At 47.6% G+C, this 27,436-nt stretch overlaps 1 protein-coding gene across 4 annotated transcripts in view; it reads right to left on the bottom strand.

Annotated features, from left to right (window-relative positions):
* The window catches only part of LOC140393040 (interferon-induced protein with tetratricopeptide repeats 5-like), a 70,811-nt gene extending 45,043 nt beyond the window's left edge, over window positions 1-25,768 (bottom strand). For 2 of the 4 annotated variants that reach the window (XM_072478986.1, XM_072478984.1), the window contains exon 1: window positions 25,661-25,768. Coding sequence is in view for 1 of the 4 variants with exons in the window: in XM_072478987.1 (XP_072335088.1) it covers window positions 25,661-25,665 (5 nt within the window). In the remaining 3 variants the exon portion in view is untranslated. Of the gene's footprint in view, window positions 1-12,230; window positions 12,346-25,660 lie in introns of those variants that run through there. The other 2 variants (XM_072478987.1, XM_072478985.1) reach the window with 2 other exon arrangements.
* Window positions 25,769-27,436: the final 1,668 nt, after the last annotated feature.

The raw sequence follows: 27,436 nt of genomic DNA, 5'->3' as shown, positions 1-27,436 counted from the left end.
AACGGGCAGGTAGAGAGGGAGAACGGAACGGTCTGGAAGACCGTCCTACTGGCCCTACGGTCTAGGAGTCTCCCAACTTCCCACTGGCAGGAATTCCTCCCAGTTGCACTTCATTCTATCCGGTCCACGCTGTGCACCACCATGAACCAAACGCCTCACGAGCGCCTCCTTGTCTTCCCTAGGAAGTCCGCTTCTGGAACGTTACTTCTGACCGGCTGGCAGCCCCGGGACCCATCCTGCTCCGGAAACATGTGCGGGCGCACAAATCAGACCCACTGGTGGAAAAGGTACATCTCCTCCACGCAAACCCGCAGTACGCCTACGTGGCGTTCCCAGACGGCCGACAGGACACGGTCTCTCTGCGGGACCTGGTGCCCGCCGGAGCTCCCCACACCCCCCCAACACCAATCACCACCCCCTCACTCCCGCCGGTGCACCCCACAGCCACCCCCTTCCCGGGGAAATCGGTTCTCCTCCCAGGTCCGCCCAGGAGTAAGGAAACAGAGAGGGACAGCGCGATGCTCCCAGAGTCGACCGGACCCGAGCCAGCACCACCACCACCATCCGGGCTGAGACGATCGGAGAGGGCGACCAGAGCACCATCTCGACTCATCGAGTCGACTTAAGATGTATATAATTCAGTGGCCCAGTAAAGCGGCATTGTTGTAAATAGTTAACGCTGCTAATCGGGTAAAATGTGAATAATTCAGTGGCCCAGTAAAGCGGCATAGTTGTATATAGTTCAATGGTTAAGGCACCGACACTGTAAACCCCTACCACCATACCACCCACCACCCCGCCGGGTTCTTTTTTAACAAGGGGAGAATGTGGTGGTACGTATTAGGGGTAATACGGTACACCATGAATGCCGAGGAGCTATTGGAGGACATGCTGGGTCCCGATTGGATCTGCCGCCTACTGGGCTCCACCCAGATAGGCGGGGTATAAGAACCCGGTTTACTCCCCACAGCTGCATTCTGTGACTGAGCTGCTGGGGAACAAGTCTGAACAAGTCTGCTCAATAAAGCCTCGATTGAAGTTCTCTACATCTCGCCTCGTGTGTGATTGATGGTGCTACACCCCCCAGTCCAGTGGCATCGTCGAGTGCATGAACCGCACTTTAAAATCGATGATCAGGAAGACAGTGCAGCAAAACAACACTACTTGGGACACAGTTATTCCCTTCACCCTCATGTTCATTATGAACATGATTTTCAGCTCCACAGGCTTTATCCCTCAACACCTATGACTGGCAGACCCATGAAAGGAATTGAGTATTTGTTAGGACTTGATTTGGCCAACCCCGCAATAACCACCCTCACCCACGAAAAAGCAGTACAACAGATTACAGACACCATTAAAGCGGCACAGCAGCCGTCTGACTGGGCACTTAGAAAAGGCAAGCCTACGTTGACAAAAAGGTCCACCCCATATAATATACATTCAGCCAGCAAGTTATGATATCAATGTGCAACCCAAGCTCCTTCCTGTCCCCTAAATTCGCAGGCCCCTACACCATTTCAGACAAAGGGAGCCCCTCCGTTTACAAGATAGCATATCCTAACGGCAAGACTGGTTGGTTCCACATCAATCAACTCAAAACGTACGGAGCCCAGTGTAACCACGCCCACCACGTCATCTTGACAATGGGAGATGACAACACCCCGCCCACTGACCAACCACTCCCCCCTCTCGATGACACCCTTCCCTTTGCCCCGCCCACACATGCTGACGCGACACTTGAACTTGACTCAGATGACGACCTGCTTGATCTTGATAGCAACCCTAGGGACTGGCATACCCTTTCTGAGGACATCGACTCCACCGACCTGAGTACCCTTTCTGAGGATAGCGAACCTGGCGACCCACTTGAAACAGAGAATTTGCTTGACCTTTCTCAAGACAGTAACGTGGTTTCCTTAGGTCCCATGACCGACTGGCGCGCAACACTGATTTTTCCTCACTCCCCTAGTAGCATTGCCTCCACCTCCCCAACCCAAGACCCTACACTCCGCCAAACCCCCAACACTCCGCTATGGTACCGAAACCCGACTCACAGATTGGTAAGAACAGATGGATCAGACGATTCACAGAACCACACAGCAAACCGCCCAAGTAATGCTGTGAATCTGCAGACACGAGTCTGGTGGCCAGGGGAGGCAGATGATTCAGTGAATGAGCCTCTTCTGGGAATGTTAGCAGAACAGTTGAGGCATGCACAATTCGAAGCAAATATCTGAGGTGTCCAGATGATGATAAGCGGACGCCGACTAAGAATTAAGGTGCCCAATTTCTGATGGAGCCTGCCCTCCTACCTCTTCTTCTTCGATTTTGTCTTTTCACGCCATGGTTTTAACTTATGTCGGCCTGACAATTGTCTCACACGACAGATCAAATTCCTAGAAGCATGTATCGAATTCATACAAGCACACCGCCGAATTAACATAGCAACGAATCCTCACGATTACAAATTCGTCCTGTTCTTTACGGTCACTCAGGGAGGAAGACACGGCACTAACCCTGCCCTGCCTGAGGACTCCAAAATTGTCAAGTAACGCTCAGGTAGTGGAGAAACGACATTTCCCCCACCCTGCCCAGGGATCCCACACATTCGTCACCTGCAGCGGCTCGTATGCACCTCATGTCACTTTCATATTATCTGAAATAGAATTCTACATGCTACATAGATATGGGCAGGTCTTAATCTTCTCCTCCAGTCTGATCTATACTCTCTGGTTCGTTGTGGAGTTAAGAATGTATTTCCCACAATGCTCTGTCCACTCTAAACCCTTGCCTCCTAGCCTTTCTTTCCAGACCCCTTTGGGGGGCTGGTTTAGCACAAGGCTAAATCGCTGGCTTTGAAAGCAGACCAAGGCAGACCAGCAGCACGGTTCGATTTCCATACCAGCCTCCCCGAACAGGCACCGGAATGTGGCGACTAGGGGCTTTTCACAGTATTTTTATTTGAATCCTGCTTGTGACAATAAGCGATTTTCATTTCATTTCATTTCACATGCTATTTACACTTAAGACAGGATGGTTGTTGATCACTGCTGCTATAGAAACATGGGCTGCCCTCAATTCAGCCCTTACAAGGTTGGAACTTCAGCGCCACAATGAATTCCTCTGTTCTCCTAGGACAAAACTTTATAAAACTGGCCGCCCTAAAATTCGGCTAGTTAAGCAAAGCCTCAACCACACATGGTTGTGATCAAGATAGAGACTGGTCGAAGAAAGTGTCCGACCACTCTAAGCCTTGGCCAGACAGGCTGTGAGAAACACGCATATGGGATTTTCCTGCACTTTAATTTGCATTTCCTGTCTCTCTCCTAAACCTATTTAAAACAAACTGGGGGAGTCACGCGCGGTGACAATCAACATAATTATAACAGGTAATTGGAATAAGAGGGAAAGAGTAATAAACACAGATGTTAAACAAAACGATAATAACACAATACTATGCTTGATTCCCGAGGACTACATGGACGACAGACAAAACCACAGGATGAATCCAGGAACCATCCTCTTCATCAACATTTTCATCATTGGAGCCACCGGACTCGGCTAACAGGACAATATGAATTCTTTACACCCAGGATATCTATGGTTTGCACCACCTTGTGCAGGGGAATGTGAGGATGGTACATTATGGGTAAACCCCAACATAAGCATCCTATTTGGATGTAACATCAAAGGTCAATATACAAAAGGCTCAATGGGACCACATCAGAATGCTATATTAGCACCACCGAAAAAAGGAATTGGTGGGAATTTCCAAACGAAGGGTGTCCTGAAATTGGATGTTTAGCAAAAAGCCCAGAAAAAGGATTAGGAATTGGACAAAGATGCCCCGGGACACTCACTCAGAGTAACATGGCCATGTACAAAATCAGGATAGGACCTAAGCCAGCTCCAAACACCACCAGCCGGCAATTGTAAGAAACCGAGACCAAGACCCCCACCTGGTGGGAAAACATTAGAAATTGGAACCCCAGCCTGCAAAATCACCCCCTAATATGCCTCATCTCCCACTTAGCCAAAGTCCTCCTCCTGATTGCAGTAATATATATTGGCATCCTCACATTCCAGCTCTGCAGGTGGAAGGCAAGAGTCTCCCACCCACAGCTATACACAGTCCGAGCTCCCTTTTTGGAATTCAATAGAGAATACCCTGAAAATTTATACCTCATGGACGAATGTAAACGACCGCTGCTAAAATGAGCCATTTGAGTTAATGTTAAGGATAAGTAGGATGAAATACGATGCTGTTTTTAAATTTTGTGTTGTAAATAAGTTCTTGAATGTATGTGGAAGAGGTATGAAAGTAGGTTAGCTCAGAAATGAACTTCCTTTAAAATAAATTTAATTTAGAAATGCTTTACATGAATTTGATTTAAAAATGAAATTGTAGTGAGTAATGAATTAACTTTTTATGAATTGTATATAATAATGGATGAAGTAAAATTGTGTGATCTATTTTGGTTAGAGTAGAGTAGGACCTGAATTGACCGACAGGTGACTGGAGAATGCAGGGCAGGTATTGGTTCGAGTCTGTGATCCACCATGCTTCGCGTTCAGGATCAAGAGGATGGATATGTGCCATCTAAAATGGCCGCCCGCAAAGAATGATAGCAATTGTGGTCAGGTTGGGACACAGACAAGATACAGCTTGAGTGTATTTGCAAACAACAACCCAGACCTCTACAGAAACTCGCACCTGCTAAAGGCCACTCACAGGTCTCCCCAGGACAATGAGCTTCAAATTGAAACTTAACATTAGTAGCAGACTCAGGGGCGCCTATTCACCTTATTTCGGAGTGCCTACGTTCCTTGGACAAAAGTAACTAGGAGCCGCCCAGCTATCCAAGTTGGCCTAATTAGCTGGCCTAATTGGCCAGAATCGATTAGGGTCATTGTACCCTATCGATCCATTGGATCTCTACCTGGGACCACCCAAAAGAACGCGAAAGATCAGAGGACAAGAAGAACTGCGCAACCAACATTCTGTCTCTTTTGGGACCGGCTTCTATGTACCAACTGCAGCAATTCAACCAGCCAAGCTCAAGGACCCGCGATCTCCACCTGAAAGACCAAGCTCAGCCTAGAGGCACCAAACGACCTCCAGCCGCTGCACGTGGGGAACCAGATAAACACCTGATCTAACCTGCACAGAGCCGGTCACTTGGAAGTTAAGTAAAGGTCATTAAAACTGCTAGATATAGTCTAATGTGTAGTGGCATGTAAGTTATTAGGTATAGAACCAATCCTATGTTTGCTAATAAACTATATGTGTCCTAAAATACTGGTTGTGTGGTCATTTGTCCAATACACGGAACGCACTTGCATATTGTGGTTAATAGTAATAAAGATAAAGGTCAACAACACGCTGATCCTACATCAGGTATCCCTGAGATCTCACTTAATTTTCCTGAACTCCAGCGAATACAATCTTAACTGATTCAATCTCTCCTCATACGGTCAGTCCCGCTATTCCAGGTATAATTGTAGCAAGACAGCCTGCTCCTGTACTCGAATGCTCTCACAATGAAGGCCAGCAAACCATTTGCCTTCTTTCCTGCCTATTGTACCTGCATGCTTACCTTCAGTGACTGGCGTATGAGGACACCCAGATCTCGTTGCACATTCTCGTTTCTGCTACCAAACTGGATAACCTCACATTTATCCAAATTATTCTGCATCTGTCATTAATTTGCCCACTCACTCAACTTGTCCAAATCACACTGAAGGATTTCTGCTTCCTCCTCACAGCTCACCCTCACATCCAACTTGGTGTCATCTGCAAATTTGGAGATATTACAGTTTGTTCCCTCATCTAAATCATTAATATATATTGTAAATAGCCGGGACCTAGCACTGATCCCAGCGTGACCCCACTAGCCACTGCCTGCCAATTTGAAAAAGACCCATTGATTCCTACTCTTTGTTTCCTGTCTGCCATACAGTTTTCTATCCTTCACAATACACTGCCCCTAATCCCAGGCGATTTAATTTCACACGCGAATCTCTTTTGTGGGACTTGTCAAAAAACCTTCTGAAAGTTCAAAAATAACACATTCACTGACTCCCCCTCATCAACTCTACTAGTTACATCCTTGAAGAATTCCACTCGATTTGTCAAGCATGATTTCGCTTTCAGAAGTTCATGCTGACTCTGTCTGATCCTGCCACTGTTCTCCAAGTGCTCAGCTCTAAAATCTTTGATAATGGATTCTAGAATTTTTTCCACTACTGATGTCAGGTTTACTGGTCTAAAATTCCCTGTTTTCTCTCGACCTACCTTTTTAAACAGTTTGAGAGTCTATAGAATTCTGGTCGCTGACCACCAATGCATCTACTACTTCTGGAGCTACTTCCTTAAGTATTCTGGGATGTAGATCAGGCCTTGGGGATTCAACAGACTTCACACCCATCAATTTCTCCAACACAAATTTTCTATAATATTCATCTCCTTCAGTTCCTCCCTCTGACTAAATCCTGCGTTCCCAACATTTCTGGCATATGGGGCGGGATTCTGCACAAATCGTCGGGGCGGGAAAAAATGGTGCAAACCCTGGCGGAAACCACTCCGGCGTCGAGCCGCCCCAAAGGTGCAGAATCCTCCGCAACTTTGGGGGTTAGGATGGCGCCGGTGTGGTATGCGCCGCGCTGGTGGGCGGGAAGGGGCTTGTCGCCTTGCCAACCGGCGCCGAAGGGCCTCCCCCATGCCGGCGCGAGTTGGCGCATGCGTGGGAGCACCAGCGTATGCTGGCGTCATCCCAGCACATGCGCAGGGAGGTTTCATCTCCGCGTCGGCCATTGCGGATTGGTACAAGGCTGACGCGGAGGAATTGAGTACCCCCACGGCACAGGCCCGCCCACGGATCGGTGGGCCCCAATCGCGGGCCAGGCAACTGTGGGGGCACCCCCTGGGGGCCAAATCGCCCCGCACCCCCCTGAGGACCCCAGAGGCCGCCCACGGAGCTGGGTCCCACCGGTAGGGACCAACCTTGATTTACGCCGGCGGGACCCTCGTTAAACGGGTGGGACTTCGGCTCATCATGGCCCGGAGAATTCGGGCGGCCCCGGGGCCCATTGCGTTGCAACGGTCCCTGTCATTCTCCGAGGCGGGCGACGCGATTCACGCCGACCCCCGGCGATTCTCCGACTCAGTGGGGGGTCGAAGAATCCCACCCCTGATTTGTATCCTCATTTGTCAAGACAGAACCAGTTTCTGCCTGGACGGCACTGTAGCACAGTGGTTAGCACTGTTGCATCACAGCGCCAGCGTCCCAGCTTCTATTTCTGGCTTGGAGCACTGTCTGTGTGGAGTCTGCAAGCTCTCCTCGTGTCTGCATGGGTTTCTTCTGGGTGCTCCGGCTTCCTTCCACAAGTCCCGAAAGACGAGCTGTCAGGCAATTTGGACATCCTGAATTCTCCCTCAGTGCACCCGGACAGACGCCAGAATGTGGCGACTGGGGGATTTTCACAATAACTTCATTGCAGTGTTAATGAAAGCCTATTTGTGACACTAATAAAGATTATTATTGTTACTATTCTTCTTCTTTTTATTGTTAGTGGTAGGAGTAGACCTTCCCCCTTCCTAGGTTTACATTTGAGTGGTTCCCATTGGAGTTTTCTTATCTGGGTATCGCGATTACCCCTTTTAACTTTTGTATGGGGCAAATTTCCCCCCGTTACATTTCCCCCTAGCATCTATTTGGTGGGACCTGCTCCATTGCTCCAACTTGCCAATTTCATTGTTGGCTAGGTGAGTGTTCATTAAGATGAATGTGTTGCCTAGATTACGACATGGTTTACAGATGTGGCCAATCTTGCTTACTGCTAAGGTCCGAAAGGCAACATACGGGATGTTTAGTTCTTTTGTACGGAACAAGAAAAAAAAAACTGTTTTAACATTAGCCAAACTGCAGCTTCCCAGTTTAAAGGAGTTTTGAATATTAAAATGTATCACTTAGCCTCACATCTTAGGCTTGTAGAGGATTGGGTCAGGGTTGACCCCTACTCTATTTGGCTCGATATTGAGGTTGGCCAGTTGACATGCTCCTTACAAGCTCTGTTCTTTTACAGGGATTTTAAGGATAAGTCTGTGTAAGGTTTTCGGGCAATTCGACCCTTTTTTGACTGCCCAGGAATAAAACCCAGAGACTGTAAACTGGACACTTTTCAGCCAAAGGAACGTAACCAAATTTTCCAGCAGACTTGGTCCGCTGAGCTGAGGTATTTACAAACCCCACCCCCCCAGGCGCTACAAGGAAGAAGGAGCCAGACAACTAGATAAGATTAAACACAGAGACAAAGGGGCATGGTAATACAAAGGGGCCTGCCTGCAAGCAGGACAATGGGATGGTCATAGCCCCATGCAGATGTAAATGACTTTGCCTCCACCAGAGCAGAATCCAATCAACACCCCATCAACATAGCAGCGATCTCCGGAGCAGATGGAAGACTTTGAAAATCTTCACAAGGGAGCTCAATCTCGTTATCTCAAAAAGCAGACTGGAGGCGGACCTAGGGGAGGTACTCCCATCTTGACAGGTCTGACCGGCTCAAAGGGGGCAGGACCAGCGGGAACTTTAAACCTTATGGATTCAATGCAAAAGGGGCTGGCCGAACACAGGAAAAAGCCAGGTAAAACGGATATAAAAGGGGCTGTGTTGCGATTGAGGGTCTCTTGGCTTGACCTCTCCACCTTCGACTTGACCTCTCGCAGCCTGTGACCGTAAGTACCCTGCAGCAGCTTGCGAAACTCCCTTGACCTTGATAGTGGTTGAGGCTTTGGGGCAGGGGGCTTGATTTGTGTTTTGTGCCATTGCTAAAATTGTGTAACAATAAGATTTTACGTTGTGTCCATTATAGTATTTCCTGAATAGACTTAGTTTGTGTTAGAGTTTAAGATGTTATTATAATTTCGACTGCACGTTCAGGGGCAAGTCCAGGGGGGGGTCAGCAGGGTACCCCCAGCTGGCGGCGTGCCCGCCTGATTTCGAATGTGGGTTCCCATGGGATGGGGACAGACCGCTGCCTGGGATGCCGGTGATAGGGCCGGGTCAGCAGGTAGGGTTCAGACCGCCCGGTCAGGGGCAGGTCCAAGGGGGGTCAGTGGTGTATCCCCAGATAGCGGCGTCTCCTATATGGGTAGTTAGCCCGGGGACAGGGGGGCTACCCAACGGGGCAGGAGAGCTGGACGCCGGGGAGGCGGAGGAGCAGAAACCCCAGGTTGGGCAGATGTGCCCTGTCAGGCAGAGAAGGTATGGTCCCCCAGCGGGGCTGGCAAATAGGGGACTGGTTGAGGGCGACATTATCATTCCTCATGGGGCATCCGCGCTCAGGGGGATGGTGGCCCACGTTCCCAGGCTAACTCCGAAAGGGGATCCGTCGCTTCATTTTATGGACGTGGAGCAGGCAGCCAGCATTCATGACTGCGACGAGGGGGAGCAGGTAAGGATGCTCCTGATGACCCTAGATGCACAGCTATGCAGGGCAGTGACCTCCGGGAATGGGGGAAGACCTGACACATGGGCGGCAGCACAGACTGCTGTTCTGGAGGCAATGGGATTGAATCTGGGGAGCCCTTTCATGAGGGTGGGGGAAACCAAGCAGCAACCAGGGGAATCTCCCACTATGTTCGCAGACAGGCTGTGGATTGTCTATGTGGAGGCATGCGGGGTTCCCGCGGATAGACAGAATTTAGGGGAGAGAACAGCCCACTGGCTAAAGACCCTAGTAGCCAACTGTCTCCCTAACGTTAGGGCAAAAGCCGAACACTGGTTCGACCCTCAGACCCCGGCCCTTAATGAGGCAGAGGTCCTTAGGAAACTCACCCTCACATATCGCAATGGGGAGAGGAGTGAGGAAAAGCTCCTTAAGGGTAAGGTGCATGAAATCGCGCCAGCACCCCCTAAGAGAGAGTGGAAGCAAGAGGGCACCCGGACCTCCGACAAGAAACCGGTATGCTACGGGTGTGGTAAGACCGGGCATTTCAAGAGGGAGTGTGAGAACCCTAGCAAGGAGGAGAGGGCTCCCGCAGTAGAGAGTCAGACCCCGGCGGCAGGAGCAGCTGCCCCGGAAACCATCGATTTAAAAAAACTTTTAGCCTTTTTGCAGAGCCTAGCAGCTGGGTCGGGACAGGTGGCAATGGGCCAGGACCTGCCCGCACCCACACCACAAGAACCCGTATGACTACCCAGGGAGCAGCCTCAGGAAAAAGGGGGAGCAGGGGTAGTTCTAGCCCCAGACCCTGGTCCAGTCCAGGTGCAGGGTCCCATTCTGGAGGCTGCCTCAGCGGCTATTTGCAGTCCCTTAAGATGGGACCCCTGCGAACGCCACATCAGTCAATTTAAATTGTTCCACCCCATAAGGGCAAGAAAGAGCAAGGTGGGGGGAAGACTGGGGGTGGTAGTGGAGAAACCCCCCGTAGAATTAACGACGGTGGGGGAGGTCCCTGACTCCACGGTCACACAACCGGTGACAAGGTGCTGTCCCGAAGGGGCAGTCCCAAAGAAACCGACAGTGCTGCAAGCACCCAGCCCAGGGACAGTAACGATTCCCAAGCCCTTGCCTGTGGGTCAGGTGGCCTGCCTTATTATAGAGGCTAGGGAGGCAGAGGAGAGGGAGATATCACCTTGGGCGTGGGAACCATCCAGGGGACGAGGGAGCAATCGGGTCTCCAAGCCCCCGGTAAGATGGTCCCCAGTAGAAGGGAACGGTGAGGGATGTAGGACATTATCCAGTGCTGCCACAGGTAGCCCAGTCTCCGGAGGGAGCAGAAAGGGATCCCCGAACCCCTTTCATTTCATTTCATAGAATTTACAGTGCAGAAGGAGGCCATTCGGCCCATCGGGTCTGCACCGGCTCTTGGAAAGAGCACCCTACCCAAGGTCAACACCGCCACCCTATCCCCATAACCCAGCAACCCCACCCAACACTAAGGGCAATTTTGGACACTAAGGGCAATTTATCATGGCCAATCCACCTAACCTGCACATCTTTGGACTGTGGGAGGAAACCGGAGCACCCGGAGGAAACCCACGCACACACGGGGAGGATGTGCAGACTCCGCACAGGCAGTGACCCAAGCCGGAATCGAACCTGGGACCCTGGAGCTGTGAAGCAATTGTGCTATCCACAAGGCTACCGTGCTGCCCTAAATTCTCCTCACTAAATGCGCAACCCAGCACCTGACTCCGGCACGGACAATTAGGCACAAGGTAGAACTTTTGACAAACGCTAATCTATCTATTAAGCGATGTACAACCCTCAGCCCTGCTACCCTACTACCCAACTCTGACGACGGCACACCTCACTTGTGAGACGGTTACGCACCTAGTAACTAAGCCACGCGCAGACCTCAGCGAGGTACCCCTGACCAACCCAGAGTTAACATATTTTGTAGATGGCTCAGTGCTCAGAAATCAGGAAGGAAAACGCTGCTCTGGCTATGCTATTGTGTCACCCCATGAAACCATAGAGGCAGCCACCCTTTGAGATAATTTTTCAGCTCAACAAGCTGAATTGTTTGCCCTTGTACGAGCCTGTATATTAGCCACTGGCAAGACCGTAAATATTTATACGGATATAAGGTATGCTTTTGGAGTGGCCCATGATTCTGGACAGATTTGGAAATTCAGGGGATTTCTACCATCATCAGGCTCCACTATTAAAAATGCAGAATTAATCGACAATCCTTTACGGGCAATTCAGACCCCAAAGCAATTGACAATTTTAAAATGTCAGGCCCACACAGGATATAATGACGAAATTTAAATAGGAATTGTAGGGCAGATGAAGCTGCAAAACAGGCAGCACTATCAGATACTTGTGTGCAAGTAACTGCCTATGTTTCAAGAGATACCAAGCCTGTTGATTCCCCACCAACCGACACCCAAGGTTTGAGACTCCATTCCAGATTCTACTGACGACCAACACCGCAGTGAAGGTTAAGGAGCGTCAGACATGGATACATGCATCGTACTGCAAAAGAGCCCCCGACCCTTTAAGCGGGTCTGCTCTGTGGCCACCTGGTCTCCCTGTCCGGTAGTGACAAGAGGGGCTCTGCTGCCAGAGCACCCATAGACGAAGGACTCTTCTGTCTCGCCTCTGCGGAGTTCTCCCGGCCCACCATCGCCAAGATCATCAGCAAGCTCCACATCGTCGGGTGCCCCATCTGTAAAACAGACAAAACACATCCTTGCCTCTACAGAACTACCTACCTTAAAGTGCATGGCTTCTATCCAGCGGCAGCAGCAGCTCCCGCTTTGAAGTTGGGAAATTGACATGAAATTGCTGCAGCCTGTCTTGTGATTCTGTGTCCACAGCCCGGCTCCATCAGGGTCCTAGTGCCTGCTGCCATCCGGCGGCAGCAGCAGCTCCCACTTTGAAGTTGGGAAATCGACATGAAATTGCCGCAGCCTGTCTGTGGTTCTGTGTCCACAGCCCGGCTCCACTAGGGTCCTAGTGCCTGCTTCTCATTCATTATATCACTGCATTATGCGCTTCTGTGATCCCATGATCCTAAATAACCCACACACCACTAAACACTAATTAGAACTAACAGGGGGGGAATGCTATATACAATGCCACCCGTCTCCGATGGCCAAATTAAAACTGGACCCCGCTATACTGGGGCTGTTCACCTGTTTGGACCAACGGCTCGGGCCAGACCTCCCCCTCCCGGGGGTCCGGACTGCCCCTTGCCTCTCCTTTCCCAAAGGGTCAGGTAAAGAGACCCCTGCCCACAGCCCAACCAATCGACCCTCACAACTGTCCGATCACCACCAGGAGGCCTGAGAATGGTTTAGTGTTTGTCCCCACAAAGAAAATGTTGTACCAGGGGGTACATTATGCTGTCGCCTCAGTTGTACTGAATCTCTTAGCTGCAGGTATCGACGACGGAGGAAAATGAAGAGCCTTCAACGGGCTTTTGGGAAGAAGCGAAGTGCAGCCCAGAAAAGAGGATCCTTAGTGTAATAAAGAAATTCAAATGTAAATAGTTGTATGGATTCGCGGGTTTCAGTTATTTGATTGTGATATATGTACAGGGACCCTTACGTTTGGGGTTCCGGTGAAATGTGTGTATGTTACTGTGTGTTTAAATTAAGTATGGTCTTGTCTTTCCCTTTCAATGAAATTAGGGGTAGCCTAGATTAAGGGAACTGTCTTGGGACTTGTAGTTTCGCATGTTGTTGAGGGGGTGCCTACGGTCCACACAAAAGGAAATGATTGCCCTTCACCTGTGTCGATACGGTCCAAGCAGGTAGGGACGTATCGAAGGGGCATCTGTAAGATTTTCGGGCAATTCGGCCCTTTTTGGACTGCCCAGGAATAAAACCCAGAGACTGTAAACTGGACACTTTTCAGCCAAAGGAACGTAACCAAATTTCCCAGCAGGCTTGGTCCGCTGAGCTGAGATGGGGCATAGGTATTTACAAACCCTCCCCCCCCAGGCGCTCCAAGGAAGAAGGAGCCAGACAACTAGATAAGATTAAACACAGAGACAAAGGGGCATGGTAATACAAAGGGGCCTGCCTGCAAGCAGGACAATGGGATGGTCATAGCCCCATGCAGATGTAAATGACTTTGCCTCCACCAGAGTAGAATCCAATCAACACCCCCATCAACATAGCAGCGATCTCCGGAGCAGATGGAAGACTTTGAAAATCTTCACAAGGGAGCTCAATCTCGTTATCTCAAAAAGCAGACTGGAGGCGGACCTAGGGGAGGTACTCCCATCTTGACAGGTCTGACCGGCTCAAAGGGGGCAGGACCAGCGGGAACTTTAAACCTTATGGATTCAATGCAAAAGGGGCTGGCCGAACACAGGAAAAAGCCAGGTAAAACGGATATAAAAGGGGCTGCGTTTCGATTGAGGGTCTGTTGGCTTGACCTCTCCACCTTCGACTTGACCTCTCGCAGCCTGTGACCGTAAGTACCCTGCAGCAGCTTGCGAAACTCCCTTGACCTTGATAGTGGTTGAGGCTTTGGGGCAGGGGGCTTGATTTGTGTTTTGTGCCATTGCTAAAATTGTGTAACAATAAAATTTTACGTTGTGTCCGTTATAGTATTTCCTGAATAGACTTAGTTTGTGTTAGAGTTTAAGATTTTATTATAATTTCTTCTGTTTGATGATTTTGACCTGGGTTTTGCAATAAACCTCGATTTGCTGATAATTGGAGTCGTTTCAATTCTTCAATCTCTCACCAGCGATCTCTGACCAAGTCATTGTTAAGATATTCCTCACCTTAATTCCGGGGTCGAGAATCTAGGGTCATCTTGAACGATTCGAACTCGTTCACTCAGGACAGGCAGCTGGTTAGGTAATAAACAGCAGTGTCCTATTCTCTCTCTTGGGAAAGCTACTCCAGCGAAGTAGGAAGCGGGTGGGTGTTGCACCACCGGCAAGAGAGAGAATCACCTGGGCACTGGTGGGGGTCTGGATATCTGTGTGATATAAGCCTCAGGCTGCCCGTTAGGGATAAACGGCAGGCTTGATTCAGTGCTCTCTTCCGTGGAGGTGTCCCAGTGCGGCATCCCCTGGCCTCTGAAGTTTCAGTGCCAGCTGGAGAGAGACACACACAGATACTCAAACCCCAGATATCGGCCCAGTAGTGGCGTAGCAGTGATGGAACCCTCTACAGTCTGCCAAGAATGAGAATTGTATAATAATCAAACTTCTTAGAGTATGGAGGATGGTCAGTCAGCAAGAAGGGAGATCTAAATTAATTCCTGCTCTCTCTCTCAACCCGGATTTCCCACCATGGATTTGGTATCTGGCGAGGTAGAGACATTTGAAGAATGGGTGACGTGTTCTGCTGCATTCTTGTCATTGTTTGAGCAGGTAGGCCAACAATATGACATCCTGAGACACTCCTTTTTAAAATATCTGCAACGTAGAAACTTTATCCGTAGTAAGGCAACAATGCGTCTTGACTTTTCAGTCTCCCCGGTGGAATAAAATCCTGATTTCTGCAAAAGCTAAGCAGTTAATTGGCAAGTTTTATGACACTTGGTGTTCTAGATCCTGTGGGAGTATAATTGATAGACTGCAATCTTGGGAAAGAAGCCTTGCAGTGAATATTGATGGAGGCCTGGGGTAATATATGGGAAGATGCCAAGAACATTTCAGCCTGTAATAGAGCAAAGGAGATTAACTTCAAAATATTATACTGTCTGCATAAAACACTCAGCTTGAGACAGAGATTTGATCTTGCTGTATCCTCGATGTGTCTGACATTAATGATGAAAGGCAGCACAATATCCTAACCTTTGCGATACAGAAGAAAATCCTTTGCTCCTGGATCAGTGATACGTATCCCTCACATAAAATTATAATGGCGTTCCTAACTTGCCTACGTTGATCTAAATCGGATGCATTCCAGAGATTATGGGACCCCATATCTCAAATTTCGAGGTTCTACTATGTTGGACTTGATCCTACAAGGATTTCAATAAGTTACGTGGCACTATTTTGACTTTGTTGTATGTCAAGGTGTGCATCAGTTTGCCATGTTTGGATGGCCTTTTCCTCTTCTCCCTTATTCTTTATTTTATCCGTGTTTTTTATATTGTATGGTGGTAGACATTAAAACTAAGAATTAAGTGTGTTGGCGTATTCTCTTTGTTGGGTACAGATGTTTACAGAAGCATTTTTCCTGCACTGTACCAGTTTTGTTTTATAAATTTAGAGTACCAAAGTTTTTTTTTCCAATTAAGGGGCAATTTAGTGTGGCCAATCCACCTAACCTGCACATCTTTGGGTTGTGGGGGTGAAACCCATGCAGACATGGGGTGAATGTGCAAACTCCACACGGACAGTGACCCAGGGCCGGGATTCGAACCCATGTCCTCAGCGCCGCAGTCTCAGTGCTAACCACTGCGCCACATGCCGCCCTCCTGTACCAGCTTTTTGAGGTTTTGTTGCATTATTTGTAAAAGTGGAAAAACTCCACTAAAAGTATATTTTTAAAAATGGAATGTGTAAAATGTTGTTTTCCCAATGGTAGCAAGTGACCATGAACATTACCGACCACCAGAAATTATTTTGCTGATTTTTTCCTCATCATATTCTGTACCAGGCTAACTGTCCTCATTCACCAAGGACAATAATACAAATCTTAGCCACAGTTTCATTTCATTGGTTATTTTAACATTCAAACTTAGATTATACATTGAGAATTGATATCTCTGTTTAAAAAAAAAATCAATATCAGCAACCATTGAATGTAATTATTTTTCAGCCTCTTTAATATCCTTTAGACTTCCCCCAGTTACTGCTTTCCCCCTCAGTGAGATGGTACAGTCTGTAGAAAATGGTCTTTCCCGTGTATTGTCCAGGCTGCTCTGTGTTGGCCAATGAGGGACTCGGATGGTTTGATGGAGGGTTGGTGAAGCTGACAAGTTACAGGACAGCGAGACTCCCAGTGACAGAGGCTGAGATCTGAATGAACGCTCTGGATGGGAGTCTGATCGTCAGTCAGCAAATCCTCACAGCAACAGAATCGAGCTGTTAATTTATCTGAAGAGTCTGCAGTGATTGTTGGCCCTTTCTCCGCTGTCACAGATGGACAATGGGGAACGTTTCTCTGAAGAGGCAGCAAGTGGAAGATCGGGTGGCAGAGTGATTTGTTATACCCTCTGTGGCTGGATTGGATATTGTTATTACACCATTATTATCATAAAAACACCATAAAATACACACTCAGAGTACACTGAAATTTATTGTAACACCCGCAATATTGTTTCATATAAATTGCTGTTAAAACACACTGAACAGATAGTGATCATTTTAAAACACGTATGTGTCATCTATATTTGGAGAGGGGGCCTGTTTAGCTCAGTTGGCTGGACGGCTGGTTTGTGATACAGAGCAAAGCCAGAAGTACAATTCCCATATCGACTGAGGTTATTCATGAAGGTCCCACTTTCTCAACTTTGGCCCTTGCCTGAGATGTGGTGATCCACATTTAAATAACCACTAGTCAGCTCTCAACCTAAAAGGGAAAAGCAGCCGAAAGTCATCTGTGTCTATAACGACTTTCCTTATCTTTGGACATTGATTTACGGGCCCGCTCGAGCGGCATTATCACATCTGACTCAGGATGCGACAAGGCCGATAAAACTAGCGAGAGGCGTCTCGTGAGATTTGTGACGCTTGGGATGCCTCGTGAGATCTAACGAGATCTCCCGAGATGTCGTGATCTAGATCTGCTCCCCCACTAGGCGGGATCTAGGTTCACATATTTAAGTGAGCTGTTCGGCTCACTTAAAGATGTATGTGCCGAATTCTCCCAAGGTCCGGGATTGAACGCCAGTGCCTGGGAGAAGTTCCCCCTCATCCCACCTCCATGGGCCACATTTGTGTAGACCAGTATCAGTTGGCGCAATTCCAAGGTGCACAGTTCCAAGGTGCACAGGTGCCAGGTTGGAAATGCCAGGAATTGGCCTAGGGTGCCCGGCCCTTGTGAGGGGGGTGAGAGGGGGGGGGGGGTAAGGGAGTCACTCGGACCCCATAAAAGGTAAGTTGGGGGGTTGGGTGTGTCCAGAGGCCATGGTGGGGGATCCAGAGATTGGGGAGATCGGGATTGCATTTAAAAATGCTTATCAGTGCAGGAAATAAAGGTAAGTGCGGTCTTGGCTGGGCGTTCCTCACCGAGGCCAAAAAAGACCAGAGTCCCATTTGATAGTGGGGCCATGCTCGGCAATGCAGTCAAGAAACACCCCGGTAAACGCAGCCAAAATGGGACTCTTTTTTTCCCATTAAATCACGTCCGTCTATCTCCTAGTTGAATCGGTTACATCAGAATTGGATAGAGATGATTTACAATAACATATATATACACAACAGGAGCAGCAGCAACTCCCTCGCTGCTCACTCCTCTCTAGCTGGTGCCAAACTGGCCAGCTCTATTTATGCAGGGAATCTGTTTATGATTTCTCTGCCCCCCTCATTGGGGAAGCTCATACCCCCTAAGGATTGTGGGATTGCCATTAGTCCTCAGCCAGTGGTAAGCAGGCAGGTTATAACAGGTGAGTTTTTGTGTCATAAACAGGGTGACATAAACTACTTGTTAGTGTCTTAAAATCAGTTCCTTTAGTTGAACTGCAGTTCAGATAGTGAATAGAGGATTGGTCAGCTCAATGGGAGCAGAAAGTAGCATAATTGGGTCTTTTTTAGGTTGGCAAGATGTGACGAGTGGTTTGCCGCAGGAATCAGTGCTGGGGCCTGAACTATTCAAAATTAATAGAAATGACTTGAATGAAGGGCCTGAATGTGTGCTTGTTAAATTTGCAGGCGGCACAAAAATAGGTTGAAATATAAGTTGTGAGGGTGACATAAGGGTCGGAATTTTCCAGCCCACCCTCAGCGGGTTCCCCCATGGAGGGGCCGATGAGCCATTGAAATCCCCAGCGAGATCGGAACCAGGAGAATCCGCTGGCATGAATGGTTGGAAAATTCTGGCCAAGGAGTCTGCAAAGGTATATGGACAGATTCAATGAGCGGCAGAGGGAGTATAATGTGAGAAAATATGAACATGTTCACTTGGGCAGCAAGAACTGATATGCAGTAAATTATTTATACAGAGGGAGGTTGAAGAAACCGGAGGTATAGAGGGATCTGGGTGTCCCGGTACATGAATCAGGAACAGTTAGTGCGCAGAAAAAGCAAGTGATTAGGAAGTTACTGCTTATTGCCGAGGAATAGAATACATTAAAGGAGGGATGATTTCACACATCTGTACAGATCAGCACTGATGAGGCCACAACCAGAATACCGGGAACAGTTCGGTGTCCTGATTTAAGAAAGGACATAATTACATTGCAAGCAGTTGAGAGGCTGCTCAACAAGATAACCAGAAAATGTGGAAAATCTCAGCTGGTCTGTCAGTATCTGTGGAGAGAGAACAGCTAATGTTTCGAGTCAGGGTGACTCTTTGTCAGAGTACCTATTCCTCCTGTATCTATTGGAGTTTAAAAGATTGAGAGGTGAACTTAATTAAACATATAAGATTTTGATGGGACTTGACTGGGTGAATATGCTGAAAGGATGGTTCCCCTTGAGAGAGAGACTAGAATGAGGTGACACAGTTTAAATATAAGGGATAGTTAATATGGAGTAAAGGATTTTTTTTCTCTCAGAGAGCTGTATATCGTTGGATCTCGCTTCACCAGGGATCGATGAGGCTTGGTAAATATTATTTTTATGGCAGCAATAGATCGATTCTTGACGGGAAAGCGAGTCAAAGATTATCAGGGTAGGTGGAATATGGGGCTGGATTCTACAATTCTGAGACTAAGTACTGACCCCGGCGTGGGAACGGCGGCGTTTTATGACCGAAAAAACAGCACAATAGCCACTGATCCTCTGTCTGGTGGGGGGCTAGCAGAGCATCGTAGAGCCTGAGGCTCTAGCTGCAGTTATGGCTGGAGAATTGCCGGGTCCATGGTCCCGCATGCACACGGGGGCGGCCTGCAGCAGCCGCGCCGTCCAACATGGTGCCGGCTGCACGCGGACTCAGTCTGCCAAATAGTGACCTCCCCTTTGGCCAGGCTCGCCACCCCTGGACCACCCCCCACCAGTGCCCAAGCCTCCGCCAAAGCCCCCCCTGCCCACGGATCGGCTCCCCCCCCAACTGTGGTAACGCTGGACTTAGTCTGTAGCCGCCACGCGAGTTTCCGGAAAGAAATACGACATTCGACTGACGCCGTTGGAAAGTCGGCCCATCAGGGACGGAGCATCGGGGGGAGGCTCTGGTTCTGAGGCTGTCCCGGCGGCGCGCGGCATACTCTGTGAGCTTGCCGTTTTGGAGGGGGCGGAGCATCACCAAAGCAGCGACGCCCCTGATATCGGCGCCAACGGGTATTCTCTGGCCGATTGCCAAACGCGATTTTGGCATCGAAGACCGGAGAATTCCGCCCATGGAGTTCAGGCCACAATCAGGCTGTCGTCTTATTGAATGGCAGAACAGGCCTGAGGGGCTGAATGGCCTATCCCTGCTCCTAATTCCTACATTTGGATCTTCAGAAGATGACCTATATCCAATTCATTCAATAATTCTAATCCCCCAAACCCACAGGATCTTGTTTCTTTGTACACAGCAAAATGTCAACAAAGGTTATTTCACCAATATTGTCAATATCCCTGAATGAAGCACACACATTTAGAACAATTAGTAGAAGATTATTATTGGAAACTCATACTCCCAAGTAAAATGCTCATTTGAAAGAAAATGTCAGAAGAATTCAAGTGAAAAATTACCCGACGAAAGCTGTCTCTATCTCAGAGAGTATACGCCGTGTGTAATTTTAGCTGGAAACTGAGCGATGGCACAGATAGAAATGGATAATTTAGAGAAAGACTACATCGCTATTCTTCATCGCCATGAGGAAACTTCAAAATCTTTTCAAAGCATTCAATAGCTTCACTCTCCTTTCCATCCAGCAGATACATCAACCCACGAATGCAAAAGACCTTGTTGTTCCATTGGTTCTTGCGAAGTTGTCTCTCTACTATGGTCTCCAAATGGTTGTGGCACCTTTTCCGTGCTGTTGAGTCACATTTGATTTTTAATCCTTCCAGAAAATAGTTTATAGCATTTGCTTCTGAATGTTTGTGATACAGTTGAAATAGCGCAGCATGTAAACGTATCTCTTGCTTATTTTCTGGACAAGTGTTTTCCAATTCCAGTAGGCTGCTGTAGATCTTCGCTGCTTCATCATATTCTTCATTTAATGAATAGGTTTTTGCATAATCCAGTTTTGCAATAATACATGATTGCTTGAGCTCAATTGCTTTTTTAAAACATTCTTTGCAGTTTTTGACTAACCTAGTTTTCTTTTCAAAATCAGGATTTCTAGGATCCCGGCTGCCTGGATTCTTTTTCAGAAGGCATATTTGTTTTTTGTAACACTGACCTTTCTGATGGTATAAGAATGTAGATTTAGGTGTCATTTTTAATGCTTTGTCCAGCAGCGTCAGGGCTTTTTCGATATCTCCTGCACATCTGTAAAATTTTGCTGCATAACGGAGCACATAGGGAAGATCAGGGGACTTCTCCAGTGCTTGTTTAACTAATGTGTCTGCTTCCTCATATTGCTCGAAGACTCGGAGCTTCAGAGCCAACTGCACCATTGCTTCAGCGTCATTGGGATCGAGCACAAGCACACGTCTCCATTGCTTCACTGATTGACTTGAGTCAACACTCTCAGTGACACCAGAAAGCCCTTCCAGACGAGACAGGACAATCGCATATCCAACGTTCCAGTCAATGTTACTTGGATCTTCCTCCAGAGCCGTTTCAAAACATTCCATTGCCTCTTTATAGTGTTGAATGTCATATTTCAACAGTGACCAACCCTTCTCCCCGTCTACTTCAGGTATCATTGCTGTGTACCGAGAGGCATCAGGAAATTGTTTACAGATCCTCTCCAGTTTGTCGAGGTAGGACTGAGCCTCTGTCAGTTGTCCCATGTGATAATATACCCACGCATAGTTTCCATAGGTGATGATGATTCTTTTATCAAATTCATCTTCATGATTCTCCCTCAGAACCTTTACAGCTTCCTTTAAGTTTTGAATCGCCTCCTCATAGTTTCCTTGCAGACAGTTTAAAAAAGCGAGTTGGTTGTAAGACCTGGCTTGATATTTCAGATCAAGATCTATTGAATCTTGTAATCTTTGCTTCATATCGTCCAGGTCAATGTATTCTCTCTGTGGAGCCCACGTGAAGTGGCATTGAAGCTGATCGAGCTCCACTTTCAACAAATCTTTCTGTGTGTTACTGCAAGAGAAAAAAAATCTTTCATGATCCATTTGCAACTTGCTGATAATGAACTATTTTTCCATGGAATTATTTTTAACCCGGGCCTTTGGTTAACACTAGATGACAGAGTAAGGATAATTAGCAATTTACAGTACCATATGGTATTATGGCATTTAATTTATATTCCAGTACTGGGTCTTACTGGTGGCTCTGAACACTGAAATTACAAGAGAATTATTGTTTATGACACTTGTTTAATGCAGGTTTGTCCAAGGTAAGGCCTGCAGGTTGACTGTGGCCCGTGAAGCCTCTTTCCGGAGTTCTCAAAATTCCTGTCAACCAGCAGACTTTCACTGCAAAATTCTGCTTGGAGCTGCTCCTCCAATCATTATTGTTTCTCTCCCATCTTTGCTGCTGATAGGCTGACTGGTGAACGTATCAGCAGCAAATAGGGGATAAACAGCCTCTGATTGGTAGAGCAGCAAACAGTGTTCTGAAGGCTGGTGTGTGAGAGAAGGGAAGGTATCTCGGGCTGGAGCCCTGGGAGACAGGTATGGCGAGGCCAGGGAGAAGGAAATCTTGTCATATTTGCAGGACCAGGAAGGTGATCGACTGGGTGTGGGGAAAGATTGATTGATTGAGTGACTGAATAATGTGTGTGTGAATGAGTCAATGAGTGAGTAACTGAGTGAGTGTTTGGGAGTGAATGATTGACTCAGCGTGTGTGTGGCATTGAGTAACTGAGCATGTTTGTGTGTGTGAGGGAGTGTGTGAGTGAGTGTGTGCTGGTGTGAGTGACTGTGTGTGTATATGTGGCAGTGAGTAACTGAGCGGTGTGTGTGTGGGAGTGATTGATTTTGTGTGTGTGTTTGTGTGTATATGTGGCAGTGAGTAACTGAACATGTGTGTGTATGTGGGAGTGAGTGACTGAGTGTGTGTGCGCATGTGGGTGGGGTGGTGAGTAAGTGAGTAACTGTGTGTTAGTGAGTGATTGGGAGTGAGTGTGTGCATGTGGGTGGGGCACTGAGTAAATGTGTATGTATTAGTGAATAATTGGGAGTAACTGAGTGTGTCTGTGGGGGTGGGGGTGGGAGTGAGTGACTGGTGGTGAGTGACCCCAAGACCCCATATTTTTGATCATGAGATGCTCACAGGGCAAGTAATTTGCTGCCCACTCATTTGTACATTTGAATATAATTTAAATACTCTGTTTTTAGGAACACAATAAAAAGCTAATTACAAAAGTTTGATTGCTATGCTTTGAGAACATTTGCTGCTAACAGCTATATCAGTGAACTCCTGACCCTGAGAGAGCCACTCAGTCAGCAGCCCCTCTTCACAAATCCTCTCGCCCCACTCGCACATGAGCATCTTTGTCACCCGGTCCCACCAGGGTCATGGTCTCAGCAGCCAGGCCATTCCTGATACTCAGACTGCTGACCTGCCAACAGGTCAAGTAACCGTCTCTCCCACTCGGACTGTGTTTCAGTGAGCAGCTGCTGCTCTCGAACCGCCGTCACGCCGGTGCTCAGACTCATGCACCTGTCACTCAACTTCCTACTGCTCGTTACTCCTCCAATCAACGGTTGTTTCTCTCCCACACTTGCTGCTAATTGGCATCTCACTCAACACCCGGCATCAGATCCCACTCCATTGTCAGACTCCAATCTCTTGCTCCGTGATTACGATTGGATCAGCACCCTGACCACTCCTGAGGATGGGATCTCTGAGGTAGGGGCCTATGGGAGATCCACACCCACTGATGCTCCTATTAACACAACAGCTGGCACTGTACCTCCTCCGGAAGCTCTGGTCTCCTCCAACGTGGTCAGTCTGGCAGAGAAACTAATTTGTCGATCAGGCCCGCCGCTGGGCAGGATTCCTGTTCAACAACACAAATGCACAAATATTCCTGTTCCCAAAACCCGTGACTCTCCACTCACACAACCCACCCCAGTCAATATCCGACCCAGTGAGTGACATGGAATAGTTTAAGCTGATTAAAAGGAGATTTGTGAAGGACATGTCATGACAATCTATTCTAATTTTTGAAGAGGTAACTTGCATATTGTCATAATCATCTAATTTTATCATTGAAAACTAATTTTTAGTTTTAAGAATTGAACTTAAATGTAGATAAATGGAAACACCTGATTGAGCAACTGGGAAAATGCAATTGCCGAGTATCCAAAGTCTCCACCTTTAACTCACAGTTGGACACATTTGGGGAGGGTCCTGAGGAGTGGGAGGAATTACTCATTGTAAGTTAAAACAGATTTGAGATCATTCCAGCTCGCAGAATTTATTTCATCAGTTGACAATTAGCAGTGAAAAATTTAAACAATGGATGGTCCATCTTTGACTATTTGGTCTGGACAGGAGGTCCAAGGTTGTTTCAATAAATTATTTGGATTATTCATCTCGATCCCAGATCACTGTGGGGACAAATCTGCTGCTCTATGGGTCGTTGGAGAACGGACGGATGACTGTGGACGTGTGTCACGATCCTGTGAAAGTCCTGACGTGTGGACCTATGTGTGGACCTATGCTCACCGGAACCCTCTGGGAACGTCTCTGATCCTGAGTAAAATTCAGAGATTGTGGATATTTCCTCAGTACTTATCTGGATAGTTGCCGAGGAAATGCTAAACGGATTAAAAACCAAGTCCAGTACCTTTTAACAGCACTACTGACATCATATCACCCACCTAACAACTCACCAACCCCTGACTACATCACAGCCCAATGGAACTACCCCCTACTACCTGACTATCACCCTGATCAAACCCAACTATCCTCCAGCACATCTGACGATGCTGCCCACCCAACATTTCCACCAACTGTAGAAGATCTTTGGATTCTCCTTTGCATTATTTACCAAAGCAATTTCATGTCCCCTTTTTGCCCTCCTGATTTCCCTCTTAACTCTATTTTGACAATCTCTATACTCTTTAAGGGATCCACTTGATCCCAGTTGTTTATGTACGTCATATGCCTCCTTCTTCTTTTTGACCAGAGTCTCAATATCTCGAGTCATCCAGGGTTCCCTACTTCTACCAGCCTTGCCCTTCACTCTAAAGGGAATGTGCTTACCCTGAACCCTGGTTAACACATTTTTAAAAGCCTCCCATTTACCAGCCGACCCTTTGCCTGCCAACAGTCTCCCCCAATCTACCTCTGAAAGTTCCTGTCTGGTACCATCAAAATTGGCCTTGCCCCAATTAAGAATTTTAACTCTTGGGCCAGACCTATCATTCTCCATAGCTATCTTAAAACTAATGGAGTTATGGTCACTTGTCCCAAAGTGATCCCTCACTAACACTTCTGTCACTTGCCCTTCCTTATTTCCCAAGACGAGGTCAAGTTTTGCCCCCTCTCTAGTCGGTCCATCCACATACTGAATGAGAAATTCCTCCTGAATACACTCAACAAATTTCCCTCCATCCAAGCCCCTAATGCTATGGCTGTCCCAGTCAATGTTGGGAAAGTTGAAGTCCCCTACTATTACCACCCTATTTTTCTTGCAGCTATCTGTAATCTCCTGACATATTTGCTCCTCAATTTCCCGCTGACTATTTGGGGGCCTGTAGTACAGTCCTATCAAGGTGATCTCTCCCTTCTTATTTTTCAGTTCCACCCATATCGACTCAGTGGGCGAACCCTCGGATATATCCCCTCTAAGTACTGCCGTGATGTTCTCCCTAATCAAAAACGCCACTCCCCCTCCTCTCTTGTGACAAAGTCTCCACTCACTGTGACAAATAATCCCACTCTCGTGTTTTAACTCCCGTGTAATTTATACTATTGTATTTCAGAAAACAAGCTCCTTGTCCGCTAGTCTACATGCCTAATCGTCTAACACACAGAATGCCAATGAAATTTACCTCATAACGCTGATCGAAAGCCAAATTCCTTCTTCAACTTTAGCTCCACCGGCGAGTTGTCGATGAACAGTGCTCGATGTGTTCTCATTTCCAGATAATTTATATCCTGAGTGTGAGAATAGAAACTGAACCTAACCATCATTGTTTTACTCCAGGGAAAATGGTGCCAAAACAAGAGTTGTTTATAACGTCCCAGATCTCCATGGAGATTATATGATACTATATATATGATCTTATTGACAACATGGACCTGCTCACAAACACAGAAGCAATCAACAAGCCCAACCTGTTTGATTAATCTCACCTTTGCCTCTTTACCACATTCCCCATATTCTCACCAGGAATCCACTGGCAGGAGATGCTTCAATTACTTTTCCAGGATAAATTGATCCCAGTGCCGGTAACACCAACATCTGGAAATTCGAGTCAGGCTGCTCAGTCGCTGGAATGGGGCTGGGGTAGCACACCCTACCCACCCTGCCTGAGCCCTGGCACCATCGCCAATGCCAGGGTCAGGGACATCAGTGTGAAGGGAGTGAATAGTTTCAGAATACCCGCCCCACCACGCCCCCTGCTAAGACCAATGATCTGGGATCCTGATCCTTTGTTATCCATTCCACCTGGCTGTATTCAAAAATTAAACATGCGAAATAATGTTTACACGGTGAGAAGGGCAGGGAACACAAAACCAGAAATATTAAATTGTCAGCAAGGACACTTGCAGCCCCAGACTGGTGAGCTTGAGGTATTGTCAGGGCCACTAACAAGGAATCAGAGTGACTTTCATTAAAACAAGAAAAATGAACAAGTGCCCTGTACAAAGTTTACTGCACCGTCTCACAGTTGTCCCTTCTAAACCACTATAGCAGCAAAATATGCCAGTCCTGTATGACCTGATGTGAACACTGCTGCAAGTGTAGGGCAGCACAGTAGCTTCACAGCGCCAGGGTCCCAGGTTCGATTCCCCGCTGGGACACAGTCTGTGAGGAGTCTGCACGTTCTCGCCGTGTGTGCGTGGGTTTGCTCCGAGTGCTCCGGTTTCCTCCCACAGTCCAAAGACGTGCAGGTTAGGTGGATTGGCCATGGTAAATTGCCCTTTGTGTCCAAAATAGTGGTTAGGTAGGGTTATTGGGTTATGGGGATAAGGTGGAAGTAAGGGCTTAAGTGGGTCGGTGCAGACTTGATGGCGCGAATGGCCTCCTTCTGCACTGTATGTTCTATGTTCTAAGTCACATCTTGCAGTGTGCAGTGTATTTTCACCCCATCTCAATAAGCACTATATCTCCCATATGGTACAATGATTTTTAAAAAAATTTAGTTTTGATCAAGGATCAACACATGTGCCTTTGGCAAAGGTTAGAGTACAGAATAAGCATTGTACCGCGTGCCGCTGGCTACAATTCCAGAAAGAAGCTTTCACCCAATCTGGTGCACATCTTCCAGCAGTCACAGTGTCTCAGAGTAACTGATCTCTGTCATGATATTCAGATAAACATCATGGTGCAAACACACATACACACTGATGGACAGATTAACGGACCAATAAATATACAAGCAACATCACAGCCAATCACAAGCAAGAGCAGACACACTATAAAATGGGGAACACGACACGTCCCGCTCATTCCAACAGGAGACAGCTCAGGGCACAGAGCTCACAGCAAGCCACTCAGACATTCACCATGTGCTGAGTGCCTCTCCAAGATAGTGCTAGGGCTGAGTCCACGGGTTAGAGGGTAATGAACGAACCACAGTAACCAGTTTACAGATGTTAAT

This window comes from Scyliorhinus torazame, chromosome 16 (genome assembly GCF_047496885.1).
Source record: "Scyliorhinus torazame isolate Kashiwa2021f chromosome 16, sScyTor2.1, whole genome shotgun sequence".
In the NCBI taxonomy this organism is placed as follows: Eukaryota; Metazoa; Chordata; class Chondrichthyes; order Carcharhiniformes; family Scyliorhinidae; genus Scyliorhinus; species Scyliorhinus torazame.
Note: the sequence above shows the minus strand (reverse complement) of the source record. Positions and strands in the feature narration are given on the sequence as shown.